The following is a 19,090-nucleotide window of genomic DNA, read 5'->3' as shown; positions in this document are numbered from 1 at the left end:
TTGTACCACATTTCACTCTTCAAACAGTTCTGTTTCAATTGGTTCTGTCAATTATGAATTTTGCCAAATTGTACCAATACATTGTGTTTTCTATGACAAGTTCCAATATTCAAAACATTACACTCGCAATGCAATAAATGTGTATGAAGCTGTTATTTATTATTAGGGCAGCAAGATACTGATTTGACGGGTATTTTTCCCATAATTCACATCAGTGGTTCACTTCACTGTCCTTGTCTAAATATTTTCTCTTTCTGCAGCCACCACGACTCCACCACCAAGTATGTACTGATTCATTATATTTTGATACAAATGCTTCACTCACAAGGAATTTCTGTCAGTTATGTGTTGGCTTTGCTTGGCACGTTCAATCATCAAACTCCATTTATATATATATGGAGTACTTTGAAAGATTTTCTCAATTAGAAAAGCCTTTTGATGATGTATTTTTACATACGGGAACAAGATACTGATTTGAAGGATATTTTTCCAATATTCACATCAGTGGTTCACTTCTCTGTCCTTGTCTAAATATATTCTCTTTCTGCAGCCATTGCGACTGTACCACCAAGTATGTACTGATTCATTATAATTTGAGACAAATGTTTTACTCACAAGGACTTGCTGTCATTTATGTGTTGGTTTAGCTTGGCATGTACAATTATCAATCTGAATTTTTACACACACACACATATATATATATATATATATATATCTTTGATAGATTTTGTCAATTAGAAAAGTCTTGTGATAATGTATTTATACATTGGGGAGCAAGATAGTGATTTGAAGGGTCTTTTTCCAGAATTAACATCAGTGCCTCACTTCACTTCACTTCTGTGCCCTTTTGCCATCTGTGTTTCTCTGTTCTCCATGTTTTGTTCAAGTCCTCAGCCTTTTCGCCTCGTTACCCTCACCGTAGTCTGTTTTCTGTTTCATTCACGATCATTCATTTTGTTTAATCTGTGCTCCATTTAGTGTCTCCGCATCCCACTCCATGTATGTACTTCCTTCCTGTCTCTTGTAATTAATTTCACTTGCTACTCATTTTGTGTTTGTTACTAGTGTATTTGTACCTGTCCTTTTCAGTTTCTCGTTGCTAGTTTGTTTCTCCCTGCTTCCGCTTTCTGCCCTGGTATTCCTTTCCCCTGGTTCTAGCCTCCTCTTCCCTGTGCTTTTGCCCTTGTGGTATTCTATCTGGCTCCACTCTTTAAACCACTATACTATCATTAAAGGAACTGAGTATGTAGTGGTTATTTATAATTAGGGCAGCAAGAGATGGATTTGTAGCATTTTCTTCCATAATTCACATCACTTGTTCACATCACTGTACTTGTCTAAATATTCTCTCTTTCTGCAGACACCACTCCTGCATCCACTGTACTAACAACCCAAGAGCCAAGTATGTACTGGTTCATTATAATTTCAGACAAATGCTTCACTCGCAACTACTTATAGCTATTTGTGTTTAAGTTTTGCTTGTGATATACAATTATCAAACTGCATTTTTAGATGTATATCTTTGAAAGAGTTTGTGATTGAGAAGTCTTGTGATGAACAATTTTAAATGGTACTTTAAATGGTATTTTTGTACCACATTTCACTCTTCAAACAGTTCTGTTTCAATTGGTTCTGTCAATTATGAATTTTGCCAAATTGTACCAATACATTGTGTTTTCTATGACAAGTTCCAATATTCAAAACATTACACTCGCAATGCAATAAATGTGTATGAAGCTGTTATTTATTATTAGGGCAGCAAGATACTGATTTGACGGGTGTTTTTCCCATAATTCACATCAGTGGTTCACTTCACTGTCCTTGTCTAAATATTTTCTCTTTCTGCAGCCACCACGACTCCACCACCAAGTATGTACTGATTCATTATATTTTGATACAAATGCTTCACTCACAAGGAATTTCTGTCAGTTATGTGTTGGCTTTGCTTGGCACGTTCAATCATCAAACTCCATTATATATATATATATATATATATATATGGAGTACTTTGAAAGATTTTCTCAATTAGAAAAGCCTTTTGATGATGTATTTATACATACGGGAACAATATACTGATTTGAAGGATATTTTTCCAATATTCACATCAGTGGTTCACTTCTCTGTCCTTGTCTAAATATATTCTCTTTCTGCAGCCATTGCGACTGTACCACCAAGTATGTACCGATTCATTATAATTTGAGACAAATGTTTTACTCACAAGGACTTGCTGTCATTTATGTGTTGGTTTAGCTAGGCATGTACAATTATCAATCTGAATTTTTACACACACACACACACACACACACACACACACACACACACACACACACACACACACACACACACACACACACACACACACACACACACACACACACACACACACACACACATATATATATCTTTGAAAGATTTTGTCAATTAGAAAAGTCTTGTGATAATGTATTTATACATTGGGGAGCAAGATAGTGATTTGAAGGGTCTTTTTCCAGAATTAAGATCAGTGCCTCACTTCACTTCACTTCTGTGCCCTTTTGCCATCTGTGTTTCTCTGTTCTCCATGTTTTGTTCAAGTCCTCAGCCTTTTCGCCTCTTGTTACCCTCACCGTAGTCTGTTTTCTGTTTCATTCACGATCATTCATTTTGTTTAATCTGTGCTCCATTTAGTGTCTCCGCATCCCACTCCATGTATGTACTTCCTTCCTGTCTCTTGTAATTAATTTCACTTGCTACTCATTTTGTGTTTGTTACTAGTGTATTTGTACCTGTCCTTTTCAGTTTCTCGTTGCTAGTTTGTTTCTCCCTGCTTCCGCCTTCTGCCCTGGTATTCCTTTCCCCTGGTTCTAGCCTCCTCTTCCCTGTGCTTCTGCCCTTGTTGTATTCTATCTGGTTCCACTCTTTAAACCACTATACTATCATTAAAGGAACTGAGAATGTAGTGGTTATTTATAATTAGGGCAGCAAGAGATGGATTTGTAGCATCTTCTTCCATAATTCACATCACTTGTTCACATCACTGTACTTGTCTAAATATTCTCTCTTTCTGCAGACACCACTCCTGCATCCACTGTACTAACAACCCAAGAGCCAAGTATGTACTGGTTCATTATAATTTCAGACAAATGCTTCACTCGCAACTACTTATAGCTATTTGTGTTTAAGTTTTGCTTGTGATATACAAATATCAAACTGCATTTTTAGATGTATATCTTTGAAAGAGTTTGTGATTGAGAAGTCTTGTGATGAACAATTTTAAATGGTACTTTAAATGGTATTTTTGTACCACATTTCTCTCTTCAAACAGGTCTGTTTCAATTGGTTCTGTCAATTATGAATTTTGCCAAATTGTACCAATACATTGTGTTTTCTATGACAAGTTCCAATATTCAAAACATTACACTCAATGCAATAAATGTGTATGAAGCTGTTATTTATTATTAGGGCAGCAAGATACTGATTTGATGGGTATTTTTCCCATAATTCACATCAGTGGTTCACTTCACTGTCCTTGTCTAAATATTTTCTCTTTCTGCAGCCATTGCGACTGCACCACGAAGTATGTACTGATTCATTATATTTTGATACAAATGCTTCACTCACAAGGAATTTCTGTCAGTTATGTGTTGGTTTAGCTTGGCATGTACAATTATCAATCTGAATTTTTACACACACACACACACACACACACACACACACACACACACACACACACACACACACACACACACACACACACACACACACACACACACACACACACATATATATCTTTGAAAGATTTTGTCAATTAGAAAAGTCTTGTGATAATGTATTCATACATTGGGGAGCAAGATCGTGATTTGAAGGGTCTTTTTCCAGAATTAACATCAGTGCCTCACTTCACTTCACTTCTGTGCCCTTTTGCCACCTGTGTTTCTCTGTTCTCCATGTTTTGTTCAAGTCCTCAGCGTTTCACCTCGTTACCCTCTGTGACCACCGTAGTCTGTTTTCTGTTTCATTCACGATCATTCATTCGTTTAATCTGTGCTCCATTTAGTGTCTCCGCATCCTACTCCATGTATATACTTCCTTCCTGTCTCTTGTAATTAATTTCACTTGCTACTCATTTTGTGTTTGTTCGTAGTGTATTTGTACCTGTCCTTTCCAGTTTCTCATTGCTAGTTTGTTTCTCCCTGCTTCCGCCTTCTGCCCTGGTATTCCTTTCCCCTGGTTCTAGCCTCCTCTTCCCTGTGCTTTTGCCCTTGTGGTATTCTATCTGGCTCCACTCTTTAAACCGCTATACTATCAGTAAAGGAACTGAGTATGTCGTGGTTATTTATAATTAGGGCAGCAAGAGATGGATTTGTAGCATCTTCTTCCAGAATTCACATCACTTGTTCACATCACTGTACTTGTCTAAATAGTCTTTCTTTCCACAGAAACCACTCCTGCATCCACTGTACGAACAACCCAAGAGCCAAGTATGTACTGGTTCATTATAATTTCAGACAAATGCCTCACTCACAACTAATTATAGCTATTTGTGTGTAAGTTTTGCTTGTGACATACAATTATCAAACTGCATTTTTAGATGTATATCTTTCAAAGATGTTGTCTTGAAGAGTCTTGTGATGAACAAATTTTAAATGGCACTTTAAATAGTACGGCCTATAGCGTATTGGTTAAGGTAAATGACTGGGTCGTGGGTCGGTGGTTCTAATCCCGGGGTAGCCACAATAAGATCCGCACAGCTGTTGGGCCCTTGAGCAAGGCCCTTAACCCTGCATTGGAGGGTTAAGGGGTGGATTGTCTCGTGCTTAGTCCAATCAATTGTACAGTTGTGCCAGTAATGTAATGTAAATAGTATTTTTGTACCACATTTCACTCTTCAAACAGTTCTGTTTCTATTGGTTCTGTCAATTATGAATTTTGCATTACACTCTCAATGCAATAATTGTGTATGAAGTTGTTATTTATTATTAGGGCAGCAAGATACTGATTTGACGGGTCTTTCTCCATAATTCACATCAGTGGCTCACTTCACTGTCCTTGTCTAAATATTTTCTCTTTCTGCAGCCACCACGACTGCACCACCAGGTATGTACTGATTCATTATACTTTGATACAAATGCTACAATTATGAAACTGCATTTTTAGATGTATATCTTAAATATTTTGTCATTTTTAAATTTTCTGTCAGGATCAAATTTGAAGTAGTACATCTGCTTTTACAATACTGATACGATACAGATACTGATTTGAAGGGTATTTTTCCATAATTCACATCAGTGGTTCACTTCACTGTCCTTGTCTAAATATTTTATCTTTCTGCAGCCATCACGCCTGCACCACCAAGTATGTACTGATTCATTTCACTTTGAGACAAATGTGTTACTCACAAGAATTTACTGTCAGTTATGTATTGGTTTTGCTTGGCACATACAATTATCAACCTGCATTTTTAGATATACATCTTTGTAAGATTTTGTCATTCAGAAAAGTATTTTGATCACCATATTTTAAACAATCTTCTTTAGTACCCAGTTGTATAGCTAGCCTGTCATACATATGGGCAAGATAAGAACCCACCCCCCACCCAAAACAAATTCATGAAATAAAACATATAACCCCTCTGAAAAAGTAATGGCCCACTAGAACTTAATAACTGGGGGAATCACCTTTACCTGCAAGAATTGTTCACAACCCCTTCCTATAATTTCATACTATTCTTTCACATCACTGTGGAGGAATTTTAGCTTACTCTTCTTTGCAGGACTGTTTTATTTCAGACATTGGTAGGTTTTTACCAATGGACGTCAGTCATGCACTCCCATCAGTCTCTCTCACCCAGTCAGACTCTCACCCAGGCGTATCAAATTCCCATACATGGCCATCAAAAGTACATATACACAAGGTACAATAGGTAAGATTTTTATGATAAAACCTTGTTACAAGACCATGGTAAATCCCTTCCTATCACTGAAAAAGGCTAACTGACATGTTGACCCACCCTCTGCCGAATTTGTAGTCCTTATATTCGGGTTTCAAAATATACAGCTGAAGGCCCAACACTGTACCATGTATATTTCAAGCTCATTGGTTAAAAATTGTTTCTAACTGTCTCAACCAATGGCGTTTCAACATCAGCGCATTTACCAAGAGGGGGAAGGGATAAACAGTGTTGTGGTTCGATGGTGTTTGTTGCTGCTATTCCTCTCTTGACCGTTAGAAGTCCAAAATTACCAATTGTATCTTGAAGAGTGACTATCCTACCATTGCTGGATTACCAAACATCATAGACTGTGGCATACATTCCTTGGCTTTTGCAGGTCTCTTAATTCCACGGATGACACTGCTTTTGTTTATCGCAGGACTTCAATCTCCAAGCTCGTAAAGTTATTTTTCTTGTTCCTTATTTTCATGAATGACTTCCGGACAAATGTTGGGTTGTCAGGGAAGCGAGAATTAAGTAAAATAAAAGTAAAATTAAGTAAAACAAGCCCATTTTACGGAAAAATATATGATATAGTAAGATAAGAATACGGAAATGTTCTTGCATATGGCCCATTATCTCCAAATATAAGACTCTCGGAGCAGTGGCTATCCTATCAAACTGTCTGAATTGACACAGTTCTTCAAAGAGTAGGGTAAAGAAGGGGCTAGAATTCCTCATCACCAAAGCGAAAGACAGACATCAAATTATAGGAAGAGTTTGCTTGTATAAATAGTTTCCAAACATGGTATTTACGTGTTGTGATCGTTAGAGAAGAGGGGATTTTTGGCTAATTTAATGAAAGCCCTCACCAGACATTATGTTACATAACCTCTCATTGCAGCATGGTCAGTGTGTGCATTACTTGTGCAAAAGGTAAATGACTGGGACTCTCAAGGTCGGTGGTTCTAATCCCGGTGTAGCCACAATAAGATCCGCATAGCCGTTGGGCCCTTGAGTAAGGCCCTTAACCCTGCATTTCTCCAGGGGAGGATTGTCTCCTGCTTACTCTAATCAACTGTACATCGCTCTGGATAAGAGCATCTGCCAAATGCCACTAATGTCTAATGTAATTTTACAGCAACCAGCTGAATCTAACTGCTCGGTAACATGCTTTTCAGATTTTTGTATTTTTGTTTTGTTCCTGTTACAGAATTTGAGTTTCAGATGACATTTCGCATTGTTAACTTGGACTTTGATAATAGATTGTCCGATACTTCTTCTCAACAATATATTCAATTGGAAAGGGTTATCAGAAATGCTGTAAGTATATGCTTTTTCGTATGTATTATCATTTAGGTAGGCCTATCACTCAGATTATATCTTTTAAATTTGACAAAAATGAAAAACTGAAGGATATTCTGTTGCCATGTAGTAGAAAGACGCACATATCTCTGTGTGTGTGTTTGTGGAACAGCTTCTATAGAGCATGGACAGATTGCATGTAACTTTGCATGATATAATACCAGCTTACTAACTGAGCCCTCTTGGAAACGATTGAAATCTCATGTTTTTAATTTACTATTCTATAAATGGCTAGCCATTCTAACATTTAATAGTTTACATTTATGTTTTAGAGTTACCGATCTCTGAGATGTACAGCTATAGAAGACTAGCACAAAGGTCTTTTTATAATTCATTGGTTAATTCTGGAAGTTTCTAGCCAGCTGAGCGTGCAATGCATATTATGTTTGCAGCTGGCTGTAAATTTTTGTGATCGGTAAATAGCATTGAACTGTATAATACATAGCCAGTTTCCTGATGATGATGAGGTTTAGTGATATCACGAGAGCTGCAATTGTTTAAAATTGTTGATTGAGGATCTTTATCATCTTGTTTTGGCTGTTTTCACTTTTCATATTTGTTTTAACACCATTGCTCGTACACTCCTCCTTTGTGTAAATCATTTTGTATTTTGATAATCAGATCTGATGGTTATCAACATTACTATTTCATACAGATTGATAAAGACTACAAGGCGAACATTGACGGATATGTCGAAGTATCAAGCATTCACTTTTCGTAAGTATGGGGAACTTAATTTTGACAAGGTGTCAAAATCATGGGCGATACATTTAACACTCATTTGCTAATCTACCTATGGTAGATCAAATTTAACAATGAACGGGTCTTATAGTTTTAGTTAAGATGGGATTTATATAAAGAACCCACTCTAATTAAGGAAAAATCACAGATAAATCATGGGGATAAATCATGGGGCCGAGGTGTCGATATCGTACCAGCCCAGGCAACCTGGAAGGAGCAACTAGAGAGGTAGGGCAGCAGAGAGATCTAGAAGAATGAGGACAGAGGAGAGGGAGGCTGCTCGTGCGGCATGACGGAGTGATTCGCTGACGGAGGGGATAGGGTCAAGGGAACAGGTTGTAGGGTGGTGGGAGAGCAGAAGTTGAGAAACATCAGAGTCTGTAAGGGGAGAGAAAGTGGGGGATGGGCTGGGCCTAGAGGGGGGGAAGGGCACAGAGAGAGGGGCGGTGGTTGCAAAGGATCTGTGGATGTTCTCATCGAAAAAATCTGCAAAGTCATCAGCAGCGAAGGAGGACTGAGGTGGAGGAGGTGGTGTGCTGAGGAGAGAGGAGAAAATAGAGAACAGTTTGATAGTATTTTACCTTGGTGGCAGTGACGGTGGAAGAGAATGCCGCCAGGAGAGACTGGTAGGTTGTGAGGTCTGATGGGTCTCTGGATTTTCCCCACTTCCTCTCCGCTGCATGAAGGCTGGCCCTGGAGGTACGGAGAGCGTCAGATATCCAAGGACTGGGAGGGGATGTGCGAGGTGGCTTTGAGACAAGGGGACAGAGAGAGTCAAAGGTGGAGGAGAGAGATGAAAGGAGGGTGGCAGATGCAGAGTCAGTGGGGAGTTTGGAGAAAGATTCGAGAGGGGGGAGTGAGGCGGTGACAGCGGTGGCAAAGGAAGAGGGTGAGAGGGAGTGGAGGTTACGGCAGGCTGAGGAAGTGTGGGTGGGAGGAGAGGGAGGAGGATGGGGAGGAAGAGGGAAGGAGAATGAGATGAAGGGGTAATCAGATGTATGCAGAGGGGGGGTAACCCTGAAATTGGAGCATGAGCAGTTCCTCACAAAGACAAGGTCTAGGACATTGCCCGCCTTGTGGGTTGGAGGAGAGTGTTGCAGGGAGAGGCCAAAGGAGTGGAGTAGAGGCAGGATGGCAGCAGCCTGGGAGGCGTCATGGTGGATGTTGAAGTCTCCAAGGAGAATCAGTGGGGCCCAAGGAGCTACGAGCATTTGCCTGCCGTCAGCAAGACGGTGGAGTTGATCTACAAAGCTCTCTGCACTGTGCCTAAGCATTTGCATTCTACTGTATATAAGTTTCTGCCCCAATAGAAATTGAATATACTGCAATTACATCCCAGAGTTGGCCAATGATTTTACAAAAATTAGGAACTAAAAAAATGCAATAAAGCATTGCAATATCAATGCCCGTAGGTATGAGTGTATGAGTGTGTGAGTGAATGGTGTGTGTGCCCTGCGATGGACTGGCGACCTGTCCAGGGTGTATTCCTGCCTTTCGCCCAATGTATGCTGGGATAGGCTCCAGCCCCCCTGCGACCCTGTTCAGGATAAGCGGGTTCAGATAATGGATGGATGGATGGAATATCAATACAATGCAGTATATGCAATTCCCTCAAAGGTGTGCATAACATTCTTGAGATCTCATTTTCATTCACTCAAACTACACGTGTTCAATTTTTGTTTTTATTAACAGGAGTGGCAGTGTGGTCACAACTTATACAGTGGGGACAAACATAATTAATTCCATTGACTTTAAAAAGGCAAACCAAGCACTTGTGGAAACACTTGCACAAAACTACTCTATTGCTCCCGAGTCCTTTAACGCAGATCCCTTCCAAACAGGTAGGCTAACAAATGCTCTATTTTCACATTCATAATGCTTTGATTTTTATTTTTCTTAACTCTGAATATTCTAATGTTTCAAGCACGTTTTGTTTTTAATAACTGTGTGTAAGTTAAGCATCAGTCATATAATTCCCACTGAGTCAACGATACTGGAGAGTTGCAATGTATTTATGTTAAGCTAAAGCAGACTTAAAACATAATGTAAAAGCAGCTGTAACCATATAGGCCTAATTGATATTCTGGATCGTCAAAAAAAATATTGTCAATGTTCATTATGCTGACAGTTGGACAACAGATGAGAATATGAATGCTTTATGATTATAAAAGCAGTGCTGTTTAGTATACGCCTGTCCTTAAGACGGTATTATGTACTTGTACAAGCATATGTATGTGAAATTAACATGATTGTCTTTTCTCTTTAGAAAACACATTTGAGGGTTTGGATGTCCTGTATTCCGGAGATAGCAGCATGACTTTACGCTGTAATCCAGAAAACGTAAATCGGAGTAATTCTAAAATAACCTGGTTTAAGGACGAAAATAGACTTGAAAATAATGTAAATAATAAGTATGAAATCCAGAGTGAAACATTAAGTCTCAGAGTAAAGAACCTTATTCGATCTGACAGTGGTAAGTAATTCAGATGTATATCCATCAGAGTTTAACTGAAACAATTATTATTCGACAGCATTCTTACTTTACCTAAATTGTGACTGCTTCCCAACCCAGTGATTTAAAAAAAAACTATTGCTGTACCCCGACTTAATTTCACCAGTCAATTGGTTGGAGGGATGGGTTGCCAAGGACTCAATTCTCTCCAAAAGGCAATTATTCTGGTAACATTACCTAGGAGTCATGATCTGCAAAACCCACTTTTTACCACGAGAGGGCCATTAGGCCATTTCCACTCAAGGCCATTTCCTTTCCTATAAATGTCTAGTATATAACTTTTTTCAATTTACACATAACTTTAGATGCTGTCAAACATGATGTGAAACATGTTTTTAGGTTTGAATGTATTTATTTCCACAGCAAAGTACGAATGCTCTGTGAAAGATGGCATTCTGAGGTTTATCCGGAACCAGCCCATTACAGTGGAGCCTGCTCCAAGATTTTTTGTGGAGAGAGAAGTCATCAGAAGTCAAAGTGACAAGGTCACATTCAATTGCTGCGGAGAGGCACGTGACTTCCGCCTGCAGTGGAAATCAGAAAGTGGTGCTATACTGGGAGAACAGCGTAATTACCCGTTCATTTTCATTTCTAATGTAATTGTGCTGTTTATGCTGTGTTTGTTGTTGCTCAAATTATGCATTTCGTTAATATCTTAAGTCATTCACACTATTTATACAGTACTTGTCTGCATATTATTAGGCATATTAATCTGACATTAACCTATGCATGGGATTACTATTGGTGTTCTATGGTTAATGTGGCCATGGAAAAATGAGAATTCCAACTGATTAGCTTGATTCGGCCACCAATAACAAAAACAAGATGGAAAAGTAGAAATATAATGTTTGATTCGGTGTTCATGCATACAGTTGCCTCGAGAATTATTGGCACCCTTAATACAAATTGAGAAACAACATGACTAAAATCTTTGGTACCCATAACACTTATTGTAAATAGAATCAAACAAAGTGAAATTGGCAATTTTATTTAATTTACTTCATTGTAAATGAAATTTTGTAATTCTCAATCTTAAAAAGTCATTCCATCACTTCCTGTGATTTTTTGTTGAATTTGAGTATAAACAAATTCAACAAAATACCAGAGAATCTTGTTGCTTCTGTTAGGAAGCTGATCATAAGTAGATTGTCCAGCAGGACAATGACTCCAAGCGCACATGAAAATCCTGTTCTGCATGGAGGAATGGCAAAAAAAACAAAAAGCCCTGAAATGTGTTGTCTAACCTAATCACAGATCTTTGGAAAAGGTATGAAAGTATTAAAGTATTACACCAGGGGTGCCAATCATTGTGGAGCCTGATTTTGGGGGAAATATTTTTTTATTTAATGTAAGACTTTGGTTGATCCCACTGAATCATTAATAAAGCGTAAAGCTTTACACATGTTGGAAAATAAAACTTTTGTCAATAACTTTTTTGTTGTTGTTTGCAGCACTTTTTTGATACGTATCAATAATTACGGAGCACACTACCTTCTGAATCTAATCTGTCTATTCTATTATAATGGATGTAATTATACAATTTTTACAAAAGTTATAAATGATGTTTCAATCAAAACAATCTGGCTAGTTATGTGTTGGATTGAAATTAGTGAAATGTTTTTAACACGTTTTTTTCCCCCAGCAGCATTCCAGAAAGATTTGAAGTGCATTCAAATTGACATAATGAGAAATGAAGAGGCGACCCAGAAGTTTAATTGCAGTATGACATTCAGAAGTACTACCTTTTTAAAGGAAGCTACCGTGCACTTTTTAAGAAATGGTCAGTGGGGATTTTTTTTTGTATGGGATTCACCTGAAGATTTGAAGTGTAGTTACTGAAAATAATACAATTATATGTTCAAATAATCTCCACTGTCAAATGTTTTACATATAATCATGCTACGGTAATCAATTCTGATATACTGTATAAACATACTTAATTACTGCTTTTTATCTTTTTGCTGGATTAATTCAAGAATATATGGGCTTGGTTAATGAACAGAATGCCTTAACCAGTTCCAGTCTGGCTGTGTAGAAATCTCATTTGAAAACTGATCTTTTTCATAATTTCCTCCAGATGAGAATTTTCCTTGTAATGACCCATATGGACCTGGGAAAGAAAATGACGAGGTTTCTATAGGCTGCTCAATGGCCATAAGTGGCAGCCAGGCATACCGATGTGAGAATGGCATATGGACGTTTGTGAACAGCACTTGCCTCTTACCTGCAATTATGGAGCTAGAAGTAGAATCAAAGGTAATATCCATTCCTTATCATAAGGTTACTTCTAACTTCATTTGTTACAGATTTGGATACTCCCCTATTGCAAAATGGGTACAACACTGCTGTTTAAATATTTAATACAGTAATTGTTTATTTTAAGTCTCTGAAATATGTATTCTTTTCAAAAGATTTTGTTGAATTAAGCTACTTTTGCTGATGAATTATGAAAAATACAGACCTGTCACTAGGCTAATACACATTGCAATTACAGGCTTGTGTCTGTAGCAGTACAACCTTTGGCTGGTACATTGGGCAACATTGTAGGTAATGTGTATTGGCAACATTGCAGCAAAAAGGCAACAGAGAGGGACAGAGGACAACCAATTCATGTTCATGAAATGTTTTTCAGTTATGTTGCCTGTGACTATACTGTAGGCCAAATCATGTGATTTTGGTTAGCTCACGTAAGTGAATAAGGACGTATTTTACTGATATATAATTAGGTTTCATCCTGAACACAGGAAGTTTGGATGACATAACATCAGGGATCTAAAACATGTCCACTGTTTTAACCATGTTCTAGCCCGTTTATACTTACATGTACATCTAGTAGTCATAAACAAAGACAGCAGTAGGGAACAAGCCGGTCAATAGTTGAGAAAATTAGTAATTAGTAAAAAAAGTAATTATACAACGGATAGGTCCGGTCAATTGTCTCAATTAGTCAGTTTGCGTTCAGCCAAATCTACTTGTAACTGAAATTAACGTTATCATAATTTTGGCGTTAGTAGCCTACCAAATTAAAACAAAATACAATGAAAATACATTCATTTAAAGTTTGTCTTGTCTTTCTTTTGTGAAACTTTGAAAGATAACCATCGTATGAAAGCATTAGGCGATGTAACTCGAACCTGTGGTATATCATGGATATTGGCACAGCAAGGGGGTGTAACGCTTCGTGTTCTGCCTAACCACCCCGCTAGCTGTGCCAATATCCATGATATACCACGGGTTCTCGATCCATAATGCTTAATCATTGGTCTGCATGTGTCACCTGTGGTACTCAACCAAATCTGCTGCAAAATTGACATTTACATTTGTTTGGCTCTACCCACATTGGTCCAGAGAAATTGGCTCCCTGGAAAAAAGTAACATGAAGCTCGAAGAAGCAAATGCAATATTTAAATGTGTGTATTTACACATGATTACATTCATATTGAACCCAAAAGTCATGAAAAATAAAGTTCCCCCTCGGAAACAAGTTCCTCCCTACAAATGCCATTGTAGTTTGTGAGAGGTTTAGGAACTTTTTCCCCAAAAAGGTTCAAAGTAAAATAATCAACAATAAAAAAGGTACAAAGTTGTGACGGAATCCACTGAAATTTGATATTTAATTTTGCCGTCTTTTGCTTGCCTTTTTTTTTTTTTTTTGTAATGTGCAGAGTTTGGATCTAGAAAACATTGTTGTTTTTGTATCGAGAGTCCGTAATGTCACCGAGACATCTGAAGATGAAGTAGGTGTTTCAACTACAAATATTGTAACCATTGTGGACATACTGACAACTGTTGTGGATGTTATAGATGGAACGGAAGTCAACGACACTGTGATTGAGGTATGTAACACACTTATCTTCCTAACTGACATGTTTATGCATATTGTAATTCTTGCATTGCCTCATATTTCCGTATTCTTATCTTTTTATATTGCTATACCCACTGTAATGGCCATGCATCATTACAACTTCAATATAATTTGTTATAGTTTTTTATTTTTCATTTTGGATCTCCATATTATTGGAGCTTGAGGTTTAATTTGGAGATGGAAACCACAGCACTTGATGGACTGCTCCCATCATGCGCTGCAAGCCCTCTCCATAGAAAATGAATGGAATGCATTGCTTACATGATTTGTACAACAGGTCGGGATCATACTTTTTTTTATTTATTTTGTGAACCAAAAATTCTAAATATCAGAAAATAGGTGAATGCGCCCGGTTTTCTCAAATCAGTCGTACGGGCAATTTAAGAATATATCTGTTCATATGAGTGGTTCAATCACATGACGCTCAATGACTCATCAATGACATACATCAAAATCACACAGAAATGCTTAAGTGAAAACAACATCCATGTTCCGCAATAGTATCTCAGTCTTCAGACTTAAATCCCATGAGAAATCTGAACTGAGCGGCGTCCATAAGCAAAAAAAATTATAGATATGCAAAAATACATTTACAAAAGAAACAAAAATTCTAAGTATATTTACATACCCCTATACGTTCATAGAAACACGTCTATATGTTTACCCATATCTACTGACTGTCGATTAGTAAATGTCGAGAGTAAATGTTCAGAGTAAAAATATATAGTGAAAATATAACATCTTAATTCTTACAGCATAGACATTATTTGTGTGGAAAAACAGGAGGTAAGCAAGGAAAGAAATCCTGCATAGTATGCCTTTAAAGCTAACTAATTATCATGCATATTCAAGGTTGATGCACAGTTAGCTCCTAATCCGAGCTTTCCTTTGTCATTTTCAGAATTTTCTGATTGCTGTGAATGTTTTAGTTGGAAACGATACAGAAGGAACCTGGGGACTGTTAAATGAAGACGGCGACACCAACAACACTAGTTCTCAATTACTGGCATCAGTAGAGGGAATCGTGCAAGCCATTGAAAACACAACCATTAGTTTTACAACATCCAATATTGAGCTAAACAAAGAAGTATTCTTTGGTAACTTTTCCATAACATTTAATTCAACTGACAATATAACTGTGTTTGAATCAATGCCTCGCTTCGAAACTACAATTACCACTGTACTCTTTCGCACCCTGCACTTCGTTTTACCAGCACGGAACCTTACCAGTCCGAACAACACAATTAACGGAGCTGTCATATTAGCCTACACGAACAGCACAGTTACTAACGTCACTTTGACGTTCAATATAAGAAACACAACACTGGCCGATCCTCAGTGTGTCTTTTGGAACTTCAGTGAAACAGCATGGGACTCATCAGGGTGCGAGGTGGAAACGGACGGGAATGAGACCATAACGTGTTTCTGTAACCACCTGACCTCCTTCTCCATTTTGATGTCACCTTCCATCCCTGAAGCATTCCGACTCCTTTTGGATTTCATCACCTACATTGGAGTAGGCATATCATTGGGCAGCCTGGTCCTGTGCCTTATCATTGAAGGCATTGTGTGGACTGTCGTCACCAGAAACGACATATCCTACATGCGGCATGTTACCATCGTCAACATCGCTGTGTCCCTGCTTATTGCAAACATATGGTTTATCATCGGGGCGGCCATATCAGATATTGACGAGGAGACGCCAGTCGGCCCCTGCAGTGCTGCGACCTTTTTCATCCACTTCTTTTACCTGGCCTTGTTCTTCTGGATGTTGATTTCAGGCCTGTTGCTCTTTTACCACATGGTTATGGTCTTCGCCCATATGTCCAAGAGGACCATGATGGCCATCAGCTTCTCAGTAGGCTATGGCGCCCCCCTCATCATCGCTGTCGTCACGGTTGCAGTCACGGCACCGCAGAACGGATACTTCCGGCAAAACGACGTCTGCTGGCTCAACTGGTTCCAGACAAAGGCCCTCCTTGCTTTTGTGATTCCTGCCCTGGCCATAGTGGTCATAAATTTCCTCATCCTGATTGTGGTACTGTATAAATTGTTGAGGAGGGGAGTGGGAGAGAACCAGTCAGATGAGAGAAATGCCTTGGTGGTCATCGCAAGGTGTGTTGCTCTCCTCACCCCTTTCTTTGGACTCACGTGGGGATTCGGAATAGGAGTCATGCTCGCACCGGAAAGCATTGGCCTCCACGTTGTGTTCGCCGTTCTTAATTCATTACAGGTACTCATAAATGTTTATGCATTGCAGTTTTTATGCAAGTGTTTTTACATTACAACAATATTGATGCTAAAATGTAAATCTCATGCTCACTAAAGCTTTGTGTTTTTCTGTGAAGGGTTTCTTTGTTTTAGTGTTTGGGACACTGTTAGACAGCAGGGTAAGTTCTGAAGTTTTAATATTAGCTGTATTGTATGCTAATTTATTGCTGTTAACCATTAGTTATTGAAAAAAAAAAGCATTTTCTTGTGCTCAAATGCCTTTGCGGTTCCAGGAGTAATTGCCTGCTGTTCATTTCCTACAGATACGAGCAGCATTAGCAGGGAGGTTCTCCTTTATAAACACAAGCTCCAACCGCACAAGGGTAAGTGCAGATTATTGCATGTTCTGATCCACTTGCTGCAAGTTACTGCTCTGGAACAGTACATTTAAGGCATGTGATGGTTTTTAACTTTGAAAATGATATCAAATAATCGATCATATCTGTGAAGAACTGCCAGTCTCTGTCTTTCCTGCTCCTTTGCCGGGATTTCTCGTTCTAACATATGTTTGGGATGTTTCTGGGCACGACTCGAGGTGCCTTTCTGTGTTCGGAGTGGTGGTTGTGGCTAAAGAGATCAGGTTTTAGCAGAGTGTTTGTAGCAACTGCAGTGGTGCAGTTAAAGAAGCCACGCCTTGGAACTGCTTTTCCTCAAAGTCTGCAACTATTAAAAAACAACAGATATAAAAAAAAGGTATAAAAACAGATATAAAGTATAAAAATGGAGGTGAGTCAATAGGGTTTATGAGAAGGAGACTTCTTTGACTGTTAGCATGGGTCGACAGCAAAGCTAATAATCCTGCACAACTTGCCTTTAAACATGAATGTTTATTTCATAGAGCACAAGTGGAGGTCCCTCTTCATCAAGTGGATTGGGTCTCTTTCGAAGACACAGAAGAGGTAAGCAGTTTTGACAGAGCATCCTAAAGCAGGTGTGAGATTATTTTTGAACATTACTTGAAAACCTCAAGGTTGGTGTGTGTGTGTCCTAATTGTTTAGACATACAGCTTCCCTCTAATGAATAGTTTTTCGCATTTTGTGAATCATTTTAGAGCGCAATTACGAGTGTCATATAAAATCCTGTTTAAACTGTACAACTCACTGTGAAATGCCAAAAATAAATCTTTTTTATTTTATTTTTATTTTTTAGATGTATACCATGTCTCAGAAGCTGCATCTTCCAGCCAATCGACCGCTGCTACGGAATCTTTCATCAATACTTAATGCTTTTTGATTGCCAGTGGTGTTTACAAGCCACATTGTAAGTGTTGAGTAAGGGTGGAACTTTATCATTCCCATTTGGCAGGACACCAAAATGGTTTAACATGAAACATGTCATTTTTTGAAATATTTTTTGTCCGGATGATATATATTGAAATTGAAATACATAAGAATGATACTGTCAAGTATTGTTCACATCTTGAAGAAACTACGATAAAATACTTCAAAGAATATTCAGTTAGATATGAAGTTGAACGACTAATTTTAATACAAAATCCTGATATTTTGTTTAGAAAATACAGTACATGGATAAATTGAATTTCAAAGTGAACTCCTGTTTAGCTTGAAATTTCTGTGCTGTTCGGTAGAGTACTTTGTGCGTCAGAAATAAAACATAATATAAGCATGTTTTTGCCGGTGCGTAACGTTCTCAGTGTGCATACTGAAAAGGTTATGGTCTGTTGATATGGGAAGGTTGTGAAGCTTTGGCTTCTCTTTTGAATTTGCAAAGACTAATAGAAGCTGGGCAGAAACACCCGGCCCTTTACAAATGTTAAGTCATTCAGGGAAATCTGAGTTTTGAACATGAATTATTTATTTTGTTTTACTTCTTTTTTTTTTTACTTTGTACTTTGTTAACTTTGTTAATTATGTGTATTTTCTGTATTATATGTTGTACACTAGTCCAAGCGGAGCTCTCTTGTAAAAGACCTTGGTAGGTCTCAAGAAAACACCCAGAGTAAATAAATACTGAAGGATAAAATATATTCATTAAAATCAGGAAATTTCTTTCTGGCTTGTAACTTGCATCAATCACACTGTGTCCTTAGATTATGTGCTTCACTTATGACACTCATTCTCAGTGCCTAACAGACTGAGAATAACTCATGTAATGGTAAAAGACTGGCTCATTTTTACTTTTGTTACACAACTGATTAGCTCCGATGTTTTCACAGGTATGGAAATGTGCGTGTACAGTATTAGTGCAAGTTCATGTGTATAAAATAGTAGATCAGTGCACAGTATCTTCTACTGGGGCTCTTTCCAATCCCTTATTTTCCAATACACATTTTACTCTATTCTTGTCTTGACCCTTGCCCCACCCATTGGGAGAGGTTAGGGAAAGATGAAAATGTGGAAAAAAAAGAAAACATAAATTAGGCAAACGGAATGACCTTGCTCCTTCAAACGTGAGTTCGAAGCC

The 19,090-nt window shown here is 38.2% G+C and overlaps 1 protein-coding gene across 1 annotated transcript in view; it reads left to right on the top strand.

The window, feature by feature from the left end:
• LOC133129573 (adhesion G protein-coupled receptor F5-like) overlaps positions 1–18,675 on the top strand; it is a 32,017-nt gene extending 13,342 nt beyond the window's left edge. The window contains exons 19-41 of the mRNA XM_061243761.1: positions 261–281; positions 551–571; positions 1,361–1,402; positions 1,849–1,869; positions 2,154–2,174; positions 3,050–3,091; positions 3,536–3,556; positions 4,419–4,460; positions 5,056–5,076; positions 5,314–5,334; positions 7,125–7,234; positions 7,932–7,993; positions 9,710–9,858; positions 10,284–10,490; positions 10,893–11,096; positions 12,172–12,309; positions 12,607–12,785; positions 14,195–14,365; positions 15,296–16,627; positions 16,743–16,784; positions 16,929–16,988; positions 17,504–17,564; positions 17,816–18,675. Coding sequence (XP_061099745.1) covers positions 261–281; positions 551–571; positions 1,361–1,402; positions 1,849–1,869; positions 2,154–2,174; positions 3,050–3,091; positions 3,536–3,556; positions 4,419–4,460; positions 5,056–5,076; positions 5,314–5,334; positions 7,125–7,234; positions 7,932–7,993; positions 9,710–9,858; positions 10,284–10,490; positions 10,893–11,096; positions 12,172–12,309; positions 12,607–12,785; positions 14,195–14,365; positions 15,296–16,627; positions 16,743–16,784; positions 16,929–16,988; positions 17,504–17,564; positions 17,816–17,889 — 3,062 coding nt within the window. The 3' untranslated portion in view covers positions 17,890–18,675. The remainder of the gene's footprint in view (positions 1–260; positions 282–550; positions 572–1,360; positions 1,403–1,848; positions 1,870–2,153; positions 2,175–3,049; positions 3,092–3,535; positions 3,557–4,418; positions 4,461–5,055; positions 5,077–5,313; positions 5,335–7,124; positions 7,235–7,931; positions 7,994–9,709; positions 9,859–10,283; positions 10,491–10,892; positions 11,097–12,171; positions 12,310–12,606; positions 12,786–14,194; positions 14,366–15,295; positions 16,628–16,742; positions 16,785–16,928; positions 16,989–17,503; positions 17,565–17,815) is intronic.
• Positions 18,676–19,090: the final 415 nt, after the last annotated feature.

Source organism: Conger conger, chromosome 5, assembly GCF_963514075.1.
Source record: "Conger conger chromosome 5, fConCon1.1, whole genome shotgun sequence".
Lineage (NCBI taxonomy): Eukaryota > Metazoa > Chordata > Actinopteri > Anguilliformes > Congridae > Conger > Conger conger.
This window is presented reverse-complemented; position numbering and strand designations above follow the sequence as displayed.